The sequence below is a fragment of the Gasterosteus aculeatus genome, chromosome 2, assembly GCF_964276395.1.
Source record: "Gasterosteus aculeatus chromosome 2, fGasAcu3.hap1.1, whole genome shotgun sequence".
NCBI classification, from domain to species: Eukaryota; Metazoa; Chordata; class Actinopteri; order Perciformes; family Gasterosteidae; genus Gasterosteus; species Gasterosteus aculeatus.
Window position 1 is genome coordinate 8154977 of NC_135689.1, and position 18942 is coordinate 8173918.

The 18942-nt window shown below is 45.8% G+C and overlaps 1 protein-coding gene across 1 annotated transcript; it reads left to right on the forward strand.

The window, feature by feature from the left end:
- The first annotated feature begins 500 nt into the window (after window positions 1-500).
- On the forward strand, window positions 501-18740 carry dgkaa (diacylglycerol kinase, alpha a). Its single transcript, XM_040193487.2, has 24 exons — window positions 501-894; window positions 6411-6514; window positions 6844-6920; window positions 7922-8051; window positions 8226-8300; window positions 8382-8431; window positions 8534-8608; window positions 8845-8961; window positions 10033-10150; window positions 10304-10392; window positions 10475-10594; window positions 10841-10939; window positions 11144-11230; window positions 11339-11412; window positions 11494-11568; window positions 11723-11808; window positions 11918-12007; window positions 12188-12348; window positions 12437-12501; window positions 16277-16367; window positions 16476-16662; window positions 17272-17389; window positions 17609-17669; window positions 17816-18740. The coding sequence occupies exons 2-24, from the start codon at window positions 6439-6441 to the stop codon at window positions 17894-17896; spliced, it is 2202 nt and encodes a 733-aa protein (XP_040049421.2). The 5' UTR covers window positions 501-894; window positions 6411-6438; the 3' UTR covers window positions 17897-18740.
- The last annotated feature ends 202 nt before the right edge of the window (window positions 18741-18942 follow it).

The following is an 18942-nucleotide window of genomic DNA, read 5'->3' on the forward strand; positions in this document are numbered from 1 at the left end:
TTAAAATACATGGTTTGAAAATGAAATAATATATATAATGTATTTATGGTAGGCATTACAAGTACAAGGGCGGCATCGGCAATTAAGTATAAGGGAATAATGTTCTTGGGTATTTTAATTTATAAAAATGCATTATATATTATAAATCCGGAGAAGTCGTCTTCATATGCTTTTGCAAAAGTGATGTTACCTTAGCTAACGTTAGCCATGGCTATGCCAACGTCAACCCCTCAAATGTTAAACTGAACTACAGTTAGTTAGCTAGCATTCATTTTAATTTTTTTGTTACAGTGGCCTCCCTTTTACGGTTTTATGTTTGAGCAAATTTTATTTTTAATGAATATTCAGTGTAATTCGTGTAGTATTACACTCACTCAGAGCTAACGCGTCATGCTCTTGTAGCATGTTAACACCAAATCATGGCACGTAAGGAGTCCATGATACATTACGTTATTTGCATACGCTCTCAAGATATGGAACATGGAGAAATCAATTAATCCATAACACAATGTATAAAATCACGGTGAACTGCTTTTTGTTGCCCTTTCCCCGTTTCTTTGGACGAGTCGTCTGTAGCATTTTTTTAACCGATACATTTAAACGAGCGTTCACTCCCGCAACTTTGCGCGGGATGTGCGTGTCGCGGCGCACGCAGCGCGCGCCGCGGCCGAGGCGGCGCTCTGTGGCGGGAGGGATCCGCTGCCTGCGTGACTTCACTGCTTCCACTCCGCGCGCCCGCCGCTGCCGTTTCTCTCGCCGTTTGAAGTTATAACGACCCGCTTCGAGAAAGCAGAAAGCAGGTTTTTAAAATTTTTCTTTTGTTCCGGTTTGTTGAACCGGACGACGACGACCTCGTTGAGACGAAACGACCGAGTGGCGACAGTATAAAAAAAGGTAAATGATTATGAAATACAAACAGTAAAGAGGTCCGGACTCTACGGATTGATTGAAGTTTCTGTTTAAACCCTGAACGATACTGCACCGCGGTCTAATACAGCCGAGGCATTTCAGCCTGCTGCTGTGTTTATTTCTGCTACTGTTTTGCAACAATTTTGCGTATTTTAGGAATCGAAAGCTTTCCGCTCCGTGCGCTGAGCGAATAGTCAATCGTGTGATAATTGCGCAGTAATTCACTCAGCCGAACAACAGACAAGAGAGCACAGATATACCAATGCACGCTCATTTGCCCTTAAATAAAACAACAGCAAAAACCTCAAACCTCATGGTTCTAGTTCCCTTTGCAGCTGCTATATAGAGACCTTCATACCCCAGATGGGAGATCACAGAGATCTGAAGCAGGTGGAGGAGTGTATACTTTAGATGCAAAGAACTCCACTGTACGTTTTTATTTAACCACACATGCTGCAGCGTTATTGATCACTTTTGCATTGAGTGAAAAGGTCAACCGCCCCATTCCTGGTTGGATTTATGACCCATCTGAGATTAGGTTGCAGGATGCCTCCCTGTTGAAATGGACATGAAACACCTCAGCAGCTTCCCTTTGTGTTTGTGTCTTCTGTTTGGATAACAAATTCCTCCACAGTCCTCTCACCTGTCTGCAAATTGGGAAAGCGAATTAACAGGATTAACCGGATACTTTCTCCTTTTTAACTACCTCATTTCCAGGTGATAGTTTCCCGCTCGAGCTGTGTCTTTATTGCAATCACATTAGTTAAAAGCTGTGGCGTCTCTGTGGAATTCATCTGTTTTGATCTGCATGATTCTTCAGGCACAGACAATCAATACTGTAGTCAGGACGGTTCTCCCATTGTTAAGGTTTACATTAGAGGGTTTAACTGCAGCCACACTTTGCAATCTGCGCTTAGGCTTGTAAATGTCAGCTGTGGCTATTTTGCATAGCTAGTGTGAATGGTGGGAATACATGCTGTTTGTAAACTATTTCCCTTCTCTAAATCCAGTAGTTTGTATCTTCTAGTAAGCCTTGACTTCCTTCAGTTATCCCCCTCGAGTATGCCGGAGTCCTGTGCTCCGGACTATGACTTTAACCACTTTCGCTCCCACGAGTCATTACTCTCAGTTCAAATCATTGAAAAAAGTGCCGTTTTATTTTTCAGTTGTGGATCACGGTCACGTGGCTGCTGTCTGACAGCACGCACTCCCTCAAGTCCGAGCAGGTTGGAGGTTTATGTTCCCTGAGCACAGCGCGGTGTTCTATAAGGCTGCCCTCCACACACACAATAAAAAATGATTATATAATTCACATTCAAGTCTGAACTCCGAGTGATGTGCAGTCCCCTCGCTCTGAAGCCTGAGAGTGAGCAGAGCCTCGCCCACATTTTCCCAAGAATGTGTGATTCATTCTGTGGTGAAAGTCTTTTGTTGTTTTTCCCTTTCAGTGTTTTGGTGAGATTTACAACCCATGTTGATTGTGCTTGAGGTTCTCCAGGGTTTCTACTAACTTTAGCCTCCTGTAGTTTGCATACCCGCCGATTATTCAAACATGTCCACACAATAGCAGTAGACGAGGGAAACCCTGTTTTGCTCCGGTTTAGCATGCGCATTAGATTCAACCCCGGGGTTTTGCATTTTCACTTGATGAATCATACACCAGCTGGACCCAGGACGCATATTGAAGCAAAGGTATATTCAAACTTTATTTCTGCTCATCAACACGCCCTTCAGTACACAAAAAACAGCAATATTTAATATAATTAAACAACAGAAAGAAGAAAAAAAACAACCAGGGGAAGTCGTGGTTACTGGTTGCAGCTCTAGAGCTGCATACGCGTGGCTCCTTGCCATAATAGTTCCAAGAAGTCACACATTACTGCACTGCTCGTGTGGAACTCCTGACATGGCTGGCAGGGTGACCCCCCCACCACCCCCACCTCCCCCGTCTCTCCTCGAGGCAAACAGACCGTTTACAGCAGTGAGGGTGTGTTGACGCAATGACTCACAGTAGCGTCTGCATGTAGAAGGCAAGTTAAAGCGTGGCCTCTGGTTTTGAAGGCCAAACGCGGTTCATTGCGTAGGTGGAGTTGAATCCGCGGGCGGGTGGGGCGGGAGGGTGGGACTCACAGCTAGACGGATTGCCCCCCCCTCTCTCTTCTTCCCCATGTCGGCGTCCTCCCTCTCTGCCTCGTTCTACCTCTTAGTCACTCGTGGCTCTGATGTGACAGAGAGCAGCTGATGGAGGGAAACACTTTCCATAGCAACGGAGCATGTCCGCCCCCCCCCCTGTCCCCCTCTCCCCCCCTTCCCCTTCTGCTAACCTGATGTAATCTACACACACTTCGGGGAAGATGTGTGTAGTTTGCAGGAGGGGAACACACAGGCCCGGCGTTAGACATAGACTTGGCTCTCTGTTCGAAGAACCTACGCAGTGTTTTCCAACCACAGAGCGAGGCAGTCGGCGGCTCGCACCCTGCGAGTGCTGTTGCAAAACAGCACATTTCCATGACACAAGGCGTGGGCGTCATAACATCTTGCGCAGATATTTGCCGGCTTTGAAAGAAAGGTCGTGGCCCAAGTTTACCTGGAGAGGATTCCGGTGAAGAGAGTGACGTACGGTTGTTGACAGTTTTAGACAATAAGAGGTCACGTGTGAAGGGAAATGCCACCTGAACTGTTCACTGCAAGTCTGCAATTATTTCCCTGTAATTGTTTTGTGTAGCAGTTACTTTGGTATTATTCATTTGCTTGGTCAGAAGTCAAGGCACGCGTGTGATTCTAAACAGATGGTTTTCCAGCGGTTTATGTGAGGCAGCCGTTGCTGCTTGAAGAACCCTTTTTAAATTAAAAATGGTTCTTTACCTCTATTTGAAGAACCACTAGTGGCCCCTCATAAAGCCAGGAGAGCGCAGCTCTAGTGTGTATTGTTGTGCAGAATATGTCCAGCATTGTTAACGCTGTACTGATTTTATGGAATTACATTTTGTTCGAACAGAATCATACCTCTTTTTTTTTGTCAGTAGAGCTGACATTTAAATCTTTATCACGTCTGCAGAGCCTCTACCTCTTAAATGTTCCTATAAAGCCATTTTAACCGATGCGTCATCAAGCATCTAAAATTCCCATTAAGCTCACCAGTATAACCTTTTGGATAGCTGGGCCAAGATGCAGTTTGCGACCTGGCCTGTATTAAGTCTTAACAAGCCTCAGACCCTTCTCCAACCACCTAAAATATTCATACTGTTGATCCATAAGTGTTATAAAATGCTTCCTATGCTCCGTGTTTTGACTGGTCCTGATTTCCACTGTGCAAATGTGCATGCAAATCATTATCTAATCAGGAAGTGAGGAATCAGATTACTCAGATTGGCTTGATGTCTTCTTGAACCAGACAACGACGACGATGATGATGATGATACTCGCTCCTCTGGAAAGCATGAAAACAGGAGCGGACAAACAGCTCCTCTGATTTTTATGAAATACGAGGCGTCTTTTCTATTTTTTACTTACTACTTCGTTTTGACGGCATTTGAAGACGGAGGTAGAATCATATTTTTAGAATAAAGAGGATCAGGTGATCAGTGCCAGATGGATTTTCATGATTCCTCCATGTATCACTTTGCTGCTGATACAGACCCGGCACACCTGATTGGCTGCATAAACAGAACTGCTAGGCAACGCAGCTGACCTTTTAGGGAATTAAGGGAGGACAGTGTGAACCTTTCAGAGTCCAGATATACCGCAAATAGAGACAATGGCATGTAAGGAGTGGGTTTTAATTTTAGATTATTTTTTTTTCTCGCAGTACGTTCTTTGTCCTTTTTAAGTACTCGGAAGATCAGGCAGCCGTCACTGATACCTGCGCCGGCTGCACTTAAATTTGTTATAACACCTGCGTACAACGGTGTGAAAAACCTATTATAATGAGGTCCTATTCATCAGGACTGAAAACCACCACACTGTCTTTTATGGGCTTCTGTTTTGGGCATTTGATGATAGAATGATCACATTTACAGTGGCCTACGTGCAAATTCAACTCCTCAAAGATGGTTTGCCAGGTTCAGTATATTTAGAATTTGAGGGATTCTCATTGCGCATTTAACTTTCCTACTGTGTTCCAGGCCCCATTTGCCATTGATTTCCATACATTTTTAAAAATTTGTCAGTGGGCTATTAAAATTTGTGCAGGTTTGAGAGGTTGTTGTCTCAACCGCAGTACCTTCAAATGTAATTAAGCCAAAACGTAATGCAATTCATTGTGATGGAAAAAAATCTATAGTCTGAAAACTATATACGTTATAAGTGGCTTACAAAAGTCAGTCAATTTAATTAGTAATTGCCATTATATCTATCTGCAATATGCTTACGTTAGCCATTAGAAGCTACCAGTTGTGCCAGACCTAAAAAACAACAACTAAGAGGCATTTTATTGCTCATTAATTCAACCCCATTGTTTGCGAATGAGGAGATTGTGTTATTTAATCTCAAACTATTACGTGGCTTTGCTTGAACTCAAATGTTAGCTCCTAAAAACCGAGAAAAGTGTCCTATTGCTTGATGATGATAGATCTGCATGGAACGATTTTCTGGCAGGTAAAACTCCTTGACGTGATCAGAAAGTGCGTTGGTATTTTACTGGCATGCATCGACATCCGCAATAATACACAGGATGTTTTGATGGTGTCTTTCTCCCCTCCATTACCTTGTATTTCCTCTTTCTTAAATGATTAATGCATATACGCGTGTCTCTTTGTTTCCTGTTATTAGGCCATCTCCTCCATTATGATTGAACTTTATGTTTATTTCAAAACTCCAAACTACATGCTCGCTCTCAGCTCTGTATGACATTTAATTTTCTCCTTTTTGTTTGGAGGGGAGGTCCCTACAAACACTTGTTTTTTTCTCTTACCTCAATTTTTCTACCGCATTGCACTTCCAGCTGAACTGAACCAAATGCTCCCTGTATCTGGTGTTTCATAAAAATGAAATATTAGCTAGCTAATAACTAATTTAGGTGCAGAGAATCCCTAAAGTCCAAGTATCATGGGGAGCTTTAACCTGACATCATTTCCACCAAACATTTGGCCCAGTTTTCAGTCGCTAGTCACATGTTACTGATGGTGAGAGATAATAAAGACGTGAGAACACCGGCCGTTAATTCTTGGCAGAGAAGCGCCATTTCAGAGCAAACAAGGAAACAAGTGCTATAATAAGTCATTAAAAGGTCATTCATTGTGTTCACCAAAAAAAGAAAAAAGGCACCCCGTGTTCAGCGTACAGATGCTCGGCACGGCTCCACGTATCGTCCGTCTCTCTGCGCCGCTCAAACTGTGCGTCGTGGTGAAATTCTCCCTGTCTAGTCGTGGATTTCACAGAGCGAGATGGAAGATGCTATCTTTTGCTCGCAGCCGTGCTTTTATGTTCTACAAAGAGGCAGGCTACAACGCGCCCACCTTCTCTTTTCACTCCGTCTATGTCTCACTGTTTCTCTCGCACAGGCAGGCGGTTTGTGCAGAAGCAGGCACCATGTCTGCCCCCACACAGCCAGAAGTAAAGGAACTGAACCCTGTCGACTTTATCCAGCTACAGCAGTACATTGAATGTGAGTAAAGAACGATGGGCCCCTTTCTCAGCGCTTAACGCCCCCCTTCACTTCCACTTCCACCCACTCGCACGCTCGTATACACTCACTCATATCTAGAAGAGGTTGTAGCCTGCCACAGTATTTATATTTTTGCAAATAAGGCACGCAGACCTTTATTGTTTTTATCCTTATAAGTCTGGATTCTTAGTGTGTTCATACTGCATGCGTACCAGATGTTTCCAAAACATGGCATTTTAAAATGAGAACACACCGTAGAGTTATATGTGAGAAATCTGCTTTTCAGAGCCACGCTTACGTGTGTGTGACCTGCGTGTTTCTGCTTCCAGACTGCCGCTTGACAGTCAAGGACGTGCTGAGGGAATTTGATGCAGATGGTCGTCTGGCCCGGCACAGACATGGAGAGGTGAGGGGAAGGGGGGGTGACTCCTGCTGTTCGCCCGCAGGTCCAAAACTCACTCACAGAAATGACTGAACTGAATTGCATGTCTCAGTGGAGCAGCTTAATGAGGCATTTGATTGATGTATATTGAACAGTTAATGATTAGGCTGCGCTAATTAATAAGAATCAGACCAATCGTTCACGTTGACTAAGCTGTCCAAGGGAAATATCTTCAGGGCAGGCGAGCGGTGTCGCCACTGTGAATTACCTTCCTAGTCGTGCCCACGCAGCAGGGCTGTGCCGAACTGCTCGGTGCAGTGTAAGCGCAAATGGGATTGAAAAAGATCTTTCCTGTGCTGTGGTGTCACTGGGTGACAGTGCCAACTAATTTGTGCAGGAAGCAACTGCTGCGATTTCAGATGGATGATTTAGCCGCAGCCAGCGTAATTAGATGATTGGAAGGAAATGTTTTTTTAAATTTATGACAAAAAGCATAAATGCTGTCATAAAGTTCTAGTTCATAGCTGTCAAAACGCACTGAATAACAATTTGTGGATGTTGGTCTGCGTGTTAACTTATGATACTGGTTCCGTGGTCTTAGTTTAATTTGTCTTTTTTTTGTCCTTTTTGTTTTTGTTATTTGGCAGCATTGTGGTTTATTACTGGGGCAGCTCGGCATGGGTCTCAACCAGGGGAAATCTGATAATGTCAACAAGAATTGAGTTTGTGGTTCACCGTTGTCAAGGGACAGTTGCTTGTTAGCCCTGCAGCATATTATGATGCAAGGAAGGCCAATACCGAGCCAAACAGATGGACTAACATCATGATTCAGGGGTTTCTTTTTTTGGCCTTTTTGACATGAAAACCCTGAAGCTTTTAAATGCCTTTCAACCCCCACTGGATGCAATTTGAGTACATGAATCGCAAGCTCAAAACAAGTTGACACACCCACATACAAAGAGGGTTACAACATTTAATTCTAGATCTCACAAAAAACTGTCTCCTGATTATTTTTTTTCTTGCAGTGCATCAATGAAGAAGGCTTCCGTCTGTTCCTCAAGACTTATTTAGAAGTGGAGGACTTTCCTGTGGATCTTTGCCAGCGACTCTTCTGCTCCTTCCAAAACTCTGAACCCACCCAGGGAGATTATGCCAGTGAGATTATGCACCATGTATTAACACAACTCACTGTCTCCATGCTACTTCTCTGCATGCCCGTATCACTTCATGCCCTGGCCCTTTTTGGCGTAGCTTCACGTCTCCCCAAAAGCCTATGAGGTGCCGTTTGAGCAGCTGTGGTTGACCGACATCGTTCTGTCTCTCCTGTAGAAGAGGTCTTTCTGAAGGATGTTTCGTGTTACTTCTCTCTGCTGGAGGATGGACAGCCCAGGGACAAGCTGGAGTGTGAGTCCTTTGGTTCTTTTGTGCCCAAGATAACATGAGTGATAACTTGACGCAGCACTTTAACTTCCCCTTTATCTGTAGTTGCCTTCAAGCTCTATGACAGAGATGGGAACGGAGTCCTCGACAGCTCTGTAAGTTCTGTGAAATTAAAGATTAAAGGTTCTGTTTTAGTTGCGGAAGGACTGCATTAGACCTCTCACAATACCAAAACAAGTCTGTTGATTTTCAAACAGGAAGTGGATCGGATTATTGCTCAGATGATGCATGCTGCAGAATACCTTGGATGGGATGTGTCAGAGCTGAGGCCAGTAAGTGTCACACACATGCACTACTCTGATAATATAGTTAATGTGTGTATAGTGAGAAACATTTGTTTTTATGATAAACCGTTTACATCATTGCCTCCGGTATATGGTGGTATATGCACCTATGCAAAATCCACAAACTCCCACGCGTAGACCACTTTCAGAGACCATATGGTTCTTCTAAGTAATATAGGTCTGTGTGCTGATTGCATTATTACAATCAAATGTCATTTCATCAGGTTCTGAAGGACATGATGACAGCAATTGATGCCGACAGCAGCGGTACAGTGTCTCTGGAGGAGTGGGTGGAGGGAGGCATGAACAACGTTCCCTTGCTGGTGTTGTTGGGTCTTAAGGTACTATAGAAGCATTTTCCTCTCTGTCGTGTTTCTCAGATACACATTTCCTTTTACAGCAGGTCGTAAAACCCTCTTAACTGCTCTTGTGGCTCCTCTGTCCTTCGCCTCCTCCCTTATAGACACATAAACGATAGGGGCCTTTTTGCTGACTCAGTGTTGCAGGGTGTGGTAATGTCATCTCCTCTCATGCAAGCTCTGCAGCATTAGAGTGCTTAAGTGTTTTCCATTTACTCTGCAGTCTCTCTTTCCACATTTGACAAAGGACTTGTCAAAAAGAAGCAATCTACAGAAACTACACTTGACCAAAGAAATGTATCATTTTACACTGGGTGTATACGTAACACCTAGGCCAAGGTCTGTCTTGGGTCTATGAGCCTTGTTTATTCCGTTGCCAGTAACAGCCACTTACCCTCAGACTGCGTATCTACCCGCTGACTGTGGCGGTCTATAACCACAGACTGGACTCTGCTGCTGGGTTTGGCCTCTACAACAATGCCAGGGACTTCCCTCAGGCTATTTCTAGCCACCAATGGACATTTGAAGCCCGGGGTGCATGAATTCAGGCCCCTCCCGGTGGCTGTGTGCCTTTTCTCGGTTCTGCTGGCTATGTGTCATGGAGTAAGCGATAGGATGATTCATCATGTCAGGGGGAAAAAAATGTGCAAATGGTGCAATCCAGATAAAAGCACCGGCCGCTCAAACGGATTGAAAGCAACCTTCTAATCTTGTGTTGAGAATTTGAGATTATATTGAGTGTTGATTTGAATATGTTGTCGCCCTGTATGTAATTATATATAGAGCCTCTACATACTGCATAATCAGCCATCTCATTAAGGCAAGGTTATTCAAGCGTAGGTGTGGAAAATAACTGTGAAATGCACATTGGCCTTCCAATGTTTTTATGATTGAAAGGGTTTTTGTGTATTTTTAGCCACATTTTAACAATGGAAAAATATATATGCTTCTTTTGCTACATTTACTTTTCTATATTAATTTTTTCCACCCCGTGATGTTCATTTTTTTGTCTGTTTCATTATCGTCGTCAACGATTGCTCCTTCGACTGGCAGGTGACTCAAAAGGACGGGCAGCACCTTTGGAAGATGAAACATTTCAATAAGCCTGTTTACTGCAATGTGTGCCAGAGCATGCTGCTGGGTCTGAGGAAACAAGGACTCTGCTGCACCTGTGAGTACCAGAACTCCCCAGAAGAGGGCGACATCTAGCTAACTAATGCCAAAATTGAGAATTGCAGTGGCGTTTTCTGGATTGATGCTCTTGTCAGCCGTGATATTGATGTAAAAATGTTCTAACAGCTGAGTTATGTGATGTGATGTGCAGGCTGCAAATACACAGTCCACGGACGCTGTGCTAACAGGAACCCGGCCCCCTGCACCAGGACGTATGTGAAGTCAAAGAAAGAAACGGGGGTATGCCCGTGCGTCCATGACAACATTCCCAGTGACGCTTGCAGTCTGAGTGCACATTTAAAACATTCATCTCACATTTCAGGTTCCAACACACGACTGGGTGAGTGGGAACTGTGACTCCAGGAAGTGTGAAAAATGCCAGAAGAAGATCAAGAGCCTTCAAGGCTTAACGGGCAAACACTGTGTGTGGTGCCACACGATGGTGAGGACGTGTGCTGACGTGGGACTGATGTTTAGCAATGAGGATAAATTATGCATTAGTGTTACCAGGCACCCACATTCATTCTGTAACGGCTTGTTCCCTCCCGTTCCTCCAATAATTGACTTTGTCTTTACACAGTGAGAAGTAATTGAAGCAAAACCCTTTAAAGATACATTTGGATCCTGTCAGTCGTCGTCCCCGTTATGCTGGAAGTTTATTCGACGTGTCACTGTTTATGTTTTACAGCGTCATGATGAATGTGCTGACCAGGAACCAACGGAGTGCACCTGTGGGCCCCTCAGAGACCATATCCTGCCTCCGTGGGCAATATATCCTGTTATAAAGGTACATAATTATCCCCGGGCACACATGCAATACAAACACTGCCTGTCACACCAACGCATAACATCAGCTCAGGGCTGTTTGTTGTTTAGAAACCTTTCCCTCCCTCCTGTGTGGCGAGGTCTAGAGAGATTTTTCTTTTTGAGCTTGAAAGCCAGGAAGATCTATAACATTTTCACACATTTTGCTTTGTTTTTGTCCCTAAAGGAAAGACCAAACAATGTGAAAAATGGCGGCTCGGGGGCAGCAGATGACAGCGAGCTCAATACGACTCCTGATGGACAAGTGCTTCAGGTACTATTGTTATTCCCAACAAAGCCTATTCAATGCCTAATATTCACAATGACAGGGTTCCATTTAAATTAGTTAATCAAACTACAAAATGTGCGTATCATTCAACAGATCAGCCCTGTGCCAAACACCCATCCTCTTCTAGTGTTTGTTAACCTTAAAAGTGGTGGGAAGCAGGGAGAAAGGTGAGAAAAGGAAATGTTTGTGAAAAGATGGCTGCGTAATACGTTCATATTGTTGAGCCTGGTGTGTGTGTTGTATTGCAGAGTCCTGCACAAATTTCAGTATTTACTGAATCCACGGCAGGTACACAACCTTTGCAATGGCGGACCTGCACCAGGGTGAGTAGATAGTCCAACCGATTATTAGTAGCATTAAATAGAAATAAGCTTTTTTTTAATTTTAGAATCAATTGAGCCACATATTACATTTTATCAGACCACAGTGTCCTGAATACTAAATGCTCTGCTGTTTATAATCTCCCCCGTCTTTCAGACTCAGTTTCTTCCGAAATCTGCAGAACTACAGGATCTTGGTGTGCGGGGGAGACGGCACAGTCGGCTGGATTCTGGACGCGATCGGTGAGATTGATCGATCACTCTATAAAAGGGGCTGCCCCACAAAGGGCTTCCTGATTAAACCCTTGTTTTCCTGTTTGCATTGCCCCTTTTGTCATTCTCATGTTATCAGACAAAGCCAATTTGCTGGTGCGACCACCTGTCGCGGTGCTTCCTCTGGGCACAGGAAATGACCTTGCGCGATGCCTGCGATGGGGCGGAGGTGAGAAGACAAGAGCTTTGAGTGTTTCCTTGTCATGAAAAATTAAAACAGCTTGCTGCATAGATGCATGTTGCTGGGTTGTTTGTGTGTGTCTGTTTGAACGTGAATCACTGAACGAGTTCTCCACATATTTGTGTCTTATAAGTCACGTCGGCCTTTATGTGTGTCTTCTCTTTGAAGGATACGATGGTGAAGATTTGAGTCGTATTCTTAAAGATATCGAGGGGAGCTCTCAGGTGCTGATGGACCGCTGGACAGTGCAGGTCATCCCGGATGAGAACCAGGAGAAGGGCGACCCAGTGCCGTATGAAATCATCAACAATTACTTCTCCATTGGAGTGGTGAGTTTAACAGAATTCAATCCCGCGAGAGAGGAAGTGTTTTTCAGTTTGGCACTTGGATAATTGCTGTGTTTTGTTGTGGTTACAGGACGCCTCTATCGCCCACCGGTTTCACACAATGAGGGAGAAACATCCCCAGAAATTTAACAGCAGGTAGACATTCAACATTTTGGTGAAAAACTTTGTTTTAGTTATAGAGTGTTTTTTTTTCTCCACCTAAATAAAAGGTTACAGCCACATGAAATGAATACGCATAAGATATGGTTACCTAAAAATATTATTGTATATATTTCGCACAATAATGAAATGCAACACAGTTTTAAAATCACACCTTGAACATTTCAAGAAAACAACATAAACCTCTCTGGGAACCGTCACCTTATCGTGGTGGAGAGGTTTGTGTGTCCCTATGAACCTGAGGGCTGTGTTGTCGGGAGCCTTGTGCTCCTGGTAGGGTTACCCTTGGCAAAGTGGTCTCAGGCGAGGGGCCAGACTAAGAATGGTTCAAAACCCCCATGAAAAAACGGAAGAGGGAAGGAGTTACCCGGCCCGGAGGAAGCCCGGGGCCCCCATTTGGAGCCAGGCCCAGATGGAGGGCCCGACAGCGAGCGTCTGGTGGCCGGGTTTACCGCGGAGCCCGGCCGGGCACAGCCCGAAGGAGTGACGCGGCAGCCCAACACTCTACTCCCCATCGGCTCACCACCTGTGGAGGAAACCGATGGGGTCGGGTGCGCTGCTACAAGGGTGGCAGTGACAGTGGGGGGTCTAGACGGAACAGACCTGGGCGGCAGATGCTGGCTCTGGGGACGTGGAACGTAACCTCTCTGGGGGGGAAGGAGCCGGAGCTTGTGCGGGAGGTGGAGCGTTATCAGTTGGATCTGGTGGGGCTTACCTCTACGCACAGCCTCGGCTCTGGAACCAAACTCCTGGATAGGGGGTGGACTCTATTCTACTCCGGAGTGGCCCATGGTGTGAGGCGCCAGGCGGGTGTGGGGATACTCATAAGTCCCCGGCTGAGTGCTGCTACATTGGAGTTTACCCCAGTGGACAAAAGGGTCGCCTCCCTACGCCTTCGGGTGGTGGGGGGGAAAACTCTGACTGTTGTCTGTGCATATGCACCAAACAGCAGCTCAGAGTATTCGGCCTTTTTGGAGACCCTGAATGGAGTCCTGCATGGGGCTCCTGTAGGGGACTCCATAGTCCTACTGGGAGACTTCAATGCGCACGTGGGCGACGATGGAGATAACTGGAGAGGCGTGATTGGGAGGAATGGCCTCCCTGATCTGAACCCGAGAGGGTGTTTGTTACTGGACTTCTGTGCTAGTCACGGATTGTCCATAACAAACACCATGTTCGAACATAAGGATGTTCATAAGTGTACGTGGTACCAGAGCACCCTAGGCCAAAGATCAATGATCGATTTTGTAATCGTATCGTCTGATCTGAGGCCGCATGTTCTGGACACTCGGGTAAAGAGAGGGGCAGAGCTGTCAACTGATCACCATCTGGTTGTGAGCTGGGTCAGAGGATGGGGGAAGACTCGGGACAGACCCGGTAAACCCAAGCGTGTAGTGAGGGTGAACTGGGAACGTCTGGAGGAGGCCCCGGTCCAAAAGATTTTCAACTCACACCTCCGGCGGAGCTTCTCTCACATTCCTGTGGAGGTAGGGGACATTGAACCAGAGTGGTCTATGTTCAAAACCTCCATTGCTGAAGCCGCGGCGGTGAGTTGTGGCCTCAAGGTCTTAGGTGCATCAAGGGGCGGTAACCCTCGAACTCCGTGGTGGACACCGGTGGTCAGGGAAGCCGTCCGACTGAAGAAGGAGGCCTTCCGGGTTATGATATCCGGTGGGACTCCAGAGGCAGTTGCAGTGTACCGACAGGCTCGAAGGGCAGCAGCCTCTGCCGTGATGGAGGCAAAGCAGCGAGTATGGGAGGAGTTCGGGGTAACTATGGAGAAGGACTTTCGGTCGGCACCAAAGTGTTTTTGGAAGACCATCCGGCACCTCAGGAGGGGGAAACGGGGAACCATCCAAGCTGTGTACAGTAAGGATGGGACCCTGTTGACCGCGACTGAGGAGGTTATCGGGCGGTGGAAGGAACACTTTGAGGAACTCCTGAATCCAACTACTACGCCCTCTTTGGTGGAGGCGGAGCTGGAGGCGGAGGAGGGATCATCGTCAATTAGCCTGGTGGAAGTCACTGAGGTAGTCAAACAACTCCGCAGTGGCAAAGCCCCGGGGATTGATGAGATCCGTCCAGAGATGCTAAAAGCAATGGGTGTTGGGGGGTTGTCTTGGATGACACGCCTCTTCAACATTGCGTGGAAGTCTGGGACAGTGCCAAAAGAGTGGCAGATCGGGGTGGTGGTACCCCTCTTTAAAAAGGGGGACCAGAGAGTGTGTGCCAATTACAGGGGTATCACACTACTCAGCCTCCCGGGTAAAGTCTACTCTAAGGTGCTGGAAAGGAGGGTTCGGCCGATAGTCGAACCAAGGATTGAAGAGGAACAATGCGGTTTTCGTCCTGGTCGTGGAACAACGGACCAGCTCTTCACTCTTTCCAGGATCATAGAGGGGGCTTGGGAGTATGCTCAACCAGTCTACATGTGTTTTGTGGACTTGGAGAAGGCGTATGACCGGGTCCCCCGAGAGATACTGTGGGAGGTGCTGCGGGAGTACGGGGTGAGGGGGTCCTTGCTTGGGGCCATCCAATCCTTGTACGCCCAAAGCGAGAGCTGTGTTCGGGTGCTCGGCAGTAAGTCGAAGGCGTTTCCGGTGGGGGTTGGCCTTCGCCAGGGCTGCGCCTTGTCACCAATCTTGTTTGTGGTCTTCATGGACAGGATATCGAGGCGTAGTCGGGGGGAGGAGGGTTTACAGTTCGGGGGGCTGCGGATCTCATCGCTGCTTTTTGCAGATGATGTGGTCCTGATGGCATCTTCCGTCTGTGACCTCCAACTCTCACTGGAGCGTTTCGCAGTCGAGTGTGAAGCGGTCGGGATGAGGATTAGCACCTCTAAATCTGAGGCCATGGTTCTCAGCAGGAAACCGATGGATTGCCTACTCCAGGTAGGGAATGTGTCCTTACCCCAAGTGAAGGAGTTCAAGTACCTCGGGGTCTTGTTCACGAGTGAGGGGAAGATGGAGTGTGAGTTTGGCCGGAGAATCGGAGCAGCGGGGGCGGTATTGCACTCGCTTTACCGCACCGTTGTGACGAAAAGAGAGCTGAGCCGGAAGGCAAAGCTCTCGATCTACCGGTCAATCTTCGTTCCTACCCTCACCTATGGTCATGAAGGATGGGTCATGACCGAAAGAACTAGGTCACGGGTACAAGCGGCCGAAATGGGTTTCCTCAGGAGAGTGGCTGGCGTCTCCCTTAGGGATAGGGTGAGAAGCTCAGCCATTCGCGAGGAGCTCGGAGTAGAGCCGCTGCTCCTTTGCGTCGAAAGGAGCCAGTTGAGGTGGTTTGGGCATCTGGTGAGGATGCCCCCTGGGCGCCTCCCTAGGGAGGTGTTTCAGGCACGGCCAGCTGGGAAGAGGCCCCGGGGAAGACCCAGGACTAGGTGGAGAGATTATATCTCTGCACTGGCCTGGGAACGCCTTGGGATCCCCCAGTCAGAGCTGGTAGATGTGGCCCGGGAAAGGGAAGTTTGGGGTCCCCTGCTGGAGCTGTTGCCCCCGCGACCCGACCCCGGATAAGCGGTTGAAGATGGATGGATGGATGGATGGAACATAAACCTGAGGAATGTCAGTTTAATTGAATTGTTTCTGTCTTCGGTGAAAAAAAAAGAAAGAATAAAACTGTTGCGACAGAAAATATTTGTTTCAGCAAGCGTTCCACCTTGACTCCTGAAGAGCTTTGTGATAACAGGAGAAAGTTTTCCATGCAAAGTAGAATCTTTTTTGTTTTGTTGTTTTCCTGAATGCAGAATGAAGAACAAGCTGTGGTATTTCGAATTTGCGACTTCAGAAACCATCTCCGCTTCCTGTAAGAAACTTAGCGAAAGTCTAACGATCGAGGTGAGTGAGCTGCATCGGCTGCGTCAACTCTTCTGCAGTGAGAAAAAATCCCACGAGCACACCGAGCACAGGCGTGATGTCCCTGACCTGCCGCTGTTTCTCCTTCAGTGCTGCGGTACTCCACTGGACCTCAGCAGCCTGTCTCTAGAAGGGGTTGCTGTGCTAAACATTCCCAGCATGCACGGCGGCTCCAACCTATGGGGTGAGACCAAAAAATGTGAAGCGAAGGGAATGACGAGTCAGGAAGAGCCGGATGTGATCGTCGACCCAGAAATCCTGAAAGTTACCTCCCAAGGTATTTGGTCTTTGGCTAGTTAGACCAGAGGGCATGTGGGATTTAACCTACATTATCTGGGGCTCTGCACCACACAGAGCTTAAAGAGGAAGCGAAGAATAGAGAAACGTTTTCTGCTTGATCCGCTGCTCCCAAGTGGACATAAAGAAAATCAATTTGTGTTTCTTTAAGATGGTCTTTTAGCACGATCAATAAGTGCAGTAAATGACGCTGGCTCTGGCGTGGTTAAAGGCGTGTTTCCATGCTGGTCTAGTATTTAATACTGCATTAACTGATTTATTTCGGGCCATTTGAGGTCAGCAACAACAAGCTCAACAAACACGACGAGATTGTATGGGAACTTGTTTATCAGACAGTTACACATCCAGCATGCACAGACCATTAGCATCCATTTAGAGTGTGTCTTTGTGTCCACCTGTCTGATATTGACTCTCTTTTGGGGTTTATTTCTGGTCTCTAAAAGCTTCTGAGGAACATATCTGCCTTATTACCTGAACAATTATGAATAAAGGCTCTAAATGCTCCACTATATTCAGAATATAAATGATGACCGAAATGTGTTATTGTCTCAGCGATTGAATGTTCAATATGTCTTTGTGCCCGGGCCAGATCTCAGTGACCGTCGATTAGAAGTCGTCGGCCTCGAAGGAGCCATGGAGATGGGACAGATATACACGGGGCTCAAGAGTGCGGTGAGGCTCGCCAAGACCTCGCAGATTACAATCAGGTGAGAAACGGCCTCAAAGACATGCTCCGACATGTCCGGCTTTGAGCCTTAAACGTCTCGACAATGGCTTTGCGGTTGACTTTGATCACCGGTTTAGGATAATCCCACGGTTCTTTACATAACATTAATTACACATGCCGGCCTTTTCTTTTGGTATTTTAATTACACATTAGGGTCATTGATTTGATGTTCTCTGACGCCGCTCCTCTTTACCCTCAGGGTGAAGAAAGCCTTACCGATGCAGATAGATGGAGAGCCGTGGATGCAGCCTCCCTGCACGGTACAGAACGCATATTTCTCCTCCTAAGGAACATGAACTGAACATCAAAGCAAACCTTTTTTCAGCAGTGACATCAGTAGAAATGTTTTTGATTTCATTGTGTCAACATTTACTTAACATTCTGCTTTCTGTATTTCCTTTTTCAGATTCACATCACACACAAGAATCAAGCCAGTATGTTGATGGCTCCTCAGGCAAAATCAGCTGGTTTTTTCAACTACAAGTAAACCGCTCAGAAGCAGCCGTGCACACATGTTTTTCTGTAAATAGAGGAATGACACTTTACAAAAGAAAAAAAATACAATAGTTTGAATGTTTATATTGTAGAATAATTGCACCGTAACTGTCAAAGTTAAGATAACTGCATCTCTGTAACATATAACCGAAGCATGGCTTTGTGTGACTTCAAGTGGCGGATAAGAAATAGTTTGCGTTGTGACAAAATGATTTTGACCAAATGTACTCTTTGGTATTTGGTATTTTTACCAATACCAAACTCTCTCGCTGCTTCTGTGCTTCAGTGCTTCACAGTTAGTGGAAACGCTGCTCTCTCTACAAACTTAAAGTAACAATTAGTGTGAATTTCACGCTACTGGAACAATATTCAGCTTCATGTGCCTTTTTATAATCTGTTCTCTATGATGGCTTTAGTAGAATACTTTAGAGAGCCCGATGTGCATAATCGATGTTGTGTTGTTATTTTTGTTGGGGCTGTAAAGATGCTCCAAAAGACAGATAAGTATTTGTGTCGGATCGAAATCTAAAGTGAAGGTTCGGGGAGATTACATTTCAGAATGTGACTGCAGTTATTTAATTTGTTAGAAGATTCTTGAAAGTTATTTTGGGAACTGTAATGTGAGAATGATTACTAAAAGAGGGACGCATGTTGCTCCATTGAATTAATTCACTTAACTGTGTGTTCGGAAGCAAGCAAAGATATGTTCACTTCCAACTAAATTATTTAAATGCTTAATCCTACTCGTATAATTTCAATATATCTGGAAGATGTATATGTGACTTGCCTGAAACAACACGCTGTGTGGAGATTTTAATAAATCGTCTGGACCAGTGGTCGTTAGAGCTCATTATTAATGTGGTAGTTTGTTTCTCCTACCACAGGGGGGCGTCTGGTGGCAGCAACATGATCTGCTCCACTGACTCAAAATAATAGTTTTCTTTGCCTCTTTAAGTCCTTAACTCCTCGTTGTACATCATATCTCTTTGTTCAACAAAGCAAGAATTTAGCTTGGAATAAATATTGTTTTGTCTGAGT

What these genes read in the sequence shown, in the direction of transcription:
- dgkaa (XM_040193487.2), top strand. Translation starts at nt 6,439, where the DNA reads ATGTCTGCCCCCACACAGCCAGAAGTAAAGGAACTGAACCCTGTCGAC. An exon ending in CTGGATTCTGGACGCGATCG is followed by an intron (nt 11,809 to 11,917) that starts GTGAGATTGATC and finishes TCATGTTATCAG; the next exon opens with ACAAAGCCAATTTGCTGGTG. An exon ending in ACCTCGCAGATTACAATCAG is followed by an intron (nt 17,390 to 17,608) that starts GTGAGAAACGGC and finishes CTTTACCCTCAG; the next exon opens with GGTGAAGAAAGCCTTACCGA.